Here is a 3,198-nt window from a genome sequence, read left to right as displayed (position 1 = left end):
CGTTGAAAGCTGGTGGCGCTACTTTGCCATTTGCGTTTTGCCAGTTGGGCTAAATGGCAAATTACCAATGTTGCATGTACCGAGTCGCAACACAAGACGCAAAACCGGTATGTTTCAAGACTACCATTACTTGCAACTAAAGAGAGGCACAGCAGCGCAACGCTTACACATGCACGTTTCAAGCGATGGTCTGATGTAGGTAAGAACCAAACGAAGAGCAACTGTACTCTCACCGCTTTAGTTTTTCGCTCTTATATGTATGCTACTGTGTATGTGTATTCTGCATTTTGTTTTTATCATGTTCGGCGTGAGCGCGCCTTCGTGTTTTTATGGCATTACAAATATTCGAAAAACTTATACATGTGAATTGCCATTATAAATTTATATATTTTCTTCTGTTGCCTTGGCTCGTCATTTTTACATTTTCATTATATTTAAGCGTAACACGATGTGTGTGCGAGGAGCAGCGTAAGTGTTAAAGCAAAATAATAAAATTTCATATTTTAGTTTTAAAATTATTGTCGTTGTGTGCGGTCGTTTGTTGTGTTAGCAGCGGAGAACGGGTTATATGTGCCGAATGGCAAATAATATTTTAAAACTTAAATGTATTTTACTTATGAAATTCATACATATTTAAAAGAGAGTAGGGAAAATAAAAATAAAATAAAAATAGTTGGCTAAAAATCGATTTTTGACGTGCATTTTTATGCGTAGAAATTTTTTGAAATAACAAAATATTTATTTTTTTTTCGCGCATATTATTTAATTGTGAAAATAAAAATTTCCATTGAAATGGATAATCAAATTGGTAAGTATTTATTTGTTTTACATAAAATATTTTTAAAAGCATAAATGTYGTAGATACTAATTATTTATATAATTACATGCATGTAAACATATGTATGTATGTATATGCATATAGTATGTATTAAATTTAAGTTGAAAAAGTCAACATATAAAAATTATGGCACAATTCACAATAGACATACAAGCGATAGGCCGCACGGCGCGCTGTACCGCAGATAACATGGATTTTTATGCCATGAAAGTTGGTAAATGGAGGGGTAGTGCGATGACCGAGGAGCTGTCTCTAATAAAYTACAAAGTATATCTGCGAAAATATATACAAATATACATATGTATTCATTAATAGTAAGCAAACACAAATTCATATAAAAATAGTGTATATGTATTTTATATACATACACGCTTACATAGCCATGTGCACACTTTTTTATTTACATACATACATACAAAAAATATTTAATATAATCAATGCGCGTTATTATAAAACATTTGCCATATTAAAAACTTTCATTGTAACAAAATTCCAATGAAGTTCCGCAGCAAATTTACGTTTATTTTTCATCATTCATTTAAAGTTCCAAGATTTTTTGATTTCATAATTAACATGTAATTTAAACATCAGCGGCCAACAAATATTAAATAGTTTTTTACGCTAAACTAATTGTACATATTATTGTGCAAGTAGAAAAATATATTTAATTTTTTTGTTCTTCAACTTTGCTCAGTACGTACAGTGGCACGAATGTGCAAATAGAGAGCAATGCCAGAGAAAGAACGTGAGAGCGAATGCGCGCATTAACAAACTTGCGAGGGTTTGGGGTGATTAAAATGTGWATGAGAATGAGAATACGAGAGCACTCTTACCACCGTCGATAATTTGCCGTTAAATCGCTGAAGCTTCGCGGCAAACAACAGAAAAAACAAAAATAAATGCACAAACGAAACCCAAAGAACGCTTTTGCGAGCACGCGTATTCGTGACAAAAAAAAAAAAGAGCGGCGTGAGAGAGCCGGCTCTCAAATTCACGAAGCGCAATGGCATGGTGTCGGTGGTTTGTAGCTCCAACGTTTGCGCTACCAATATGCTGCCGCTGACTGTCTACTATTAACTTATGAAATTAAATTAAACTATAAAAAAAAAATTTAAATATAAATAATAATTTCGTATCTCTGGTTGACATTAAATTTTTCGATTTTTCCACATTGTCGTTTTCATTATTGTTGTTGTTGTAAGTATAGTATAAATTAGCTGTGCAATCTTTTTGCTTGTTTAAAATTTAAGTTAATTTGCCGAGTTCAGCAAGCAAATAAGAAAACAACTGGGCAATATTTAAGTATTGTAATGTTTGCTATTCGCAATATTCTGGAATATCGAAAGTTTTCGTCGCGGTCGCTGCTTAATCACAAAAGATAGCTTAAAGCAAATGCAAATATTAAATATTTATGTCTAAGTATATATCTACATACATATATACATAATCATGTATGTACAGTGAAAAATGTGTAAAAAAATAAAATCGTAATTAGACGTCACGTGAAAATAAACAATCCGTAATTGCGATAAATAAAAATCCATAGAAATAAACAATGCAAATGAAAATAAATCCATCTATTAAATTTGTGTTATAAAAATTGTGAGTATTTGTGCAAAGTAATCCAATGTGTTGCAAAGTAATTTCCACGGTTAAAGTTTTGATGATTTTCATGATTTTTGCGCTAGTTTCACTCGCTTGCAATAAAAATATGAATATGCATTTGCATGTGTGTATCTGTATATACTTGATACATATTTACCTATAATTAATATGATGATATGTTTGATTAATAAACTGACTGTGCATAGTTATTKAAGTATTTATAAAAATAGTTAAATATAAATACGAATACACCCATACATATAAGTGCATACAATGTTGAGACAGCTTTATATCTGTGGGTACATATGTATCTGTTTATTGTTATTTATTATATAAATCTAAACTGGCTCGTTCATACTTATATAGCAGTAAATAAGATATAAACGATATAAATACGAGAAAAAATTATCGTTAGTTGTAAACTGCTTAATTCAAGGAGCTAGTTAAATCTCTCTGAAACTAAAGGCTTAGAGAATAACATGTTATTCATATTATCATTATCATAAATGAGGGTTCAAATAAACACAGTTTTTAGTTTTGCATAGAAATCTTTTACATTTAGCAGGGTTACGTATTAATGAATACTATACATACCTATATATAGGCAATATATAATACATAAATACATATAAACATTTAAATATTAAAAAAAGAGATATGGTTGATGGCTGGAAAAAGCTTTACAATAYCTTACAAAAATTTTAAAAAGTATTAAGCTGGGGTGTTAAATAAGAATTGTTAAATTTGGTGATTGG

At 30.4% G+C, this 3,198-nt stretch overlaps 1 protein-coding gene across 1 annotated transcript in view; it reads left to right on the top strand.

The window, feature by feature from the left end:
* Positions 1 to 719: 719 nt before the first annotated feature.
* Positions 720 to 3,198, top strand: part of LOC108969512 — a 6,492-nt gene continuing 4,013 nt past the window's right edge. The window contains exon 1 of the mRNA XM_018934267.1: positions 720 to 808. Within this exon, the coding sequence (XP_018789812.1) occupies positions 793 to 808 (16 nt within the window). The 5' untranslated portion in view covers positions 720 to 792. The remainder of the gene's footprint in view (positions 809 to 3,198) is intronic.

The sequence above is a fragment of the Bactrocera latifrons genome, unplaced genomic scaffold (genome assembly GCF_001853355.1).
Source record: "Bactrocera latifrons isolate USDA-ARS-PBARC rearing strain unplaced genomic scaffold, ASM185335v1 scaffold_254, whole genome shotgun sequence".
NCBI lineage: Eukaryota > Metazoa > Arthropoda > Insecta > Diptera > Tephritidae > Bactrocera > Bactrocera latifrons.
The sequence above is the reverse complement of the archived record's forward strand: the minus strand, read 5'-3'. Positions and strand labels throughout refer to the sequence as shown.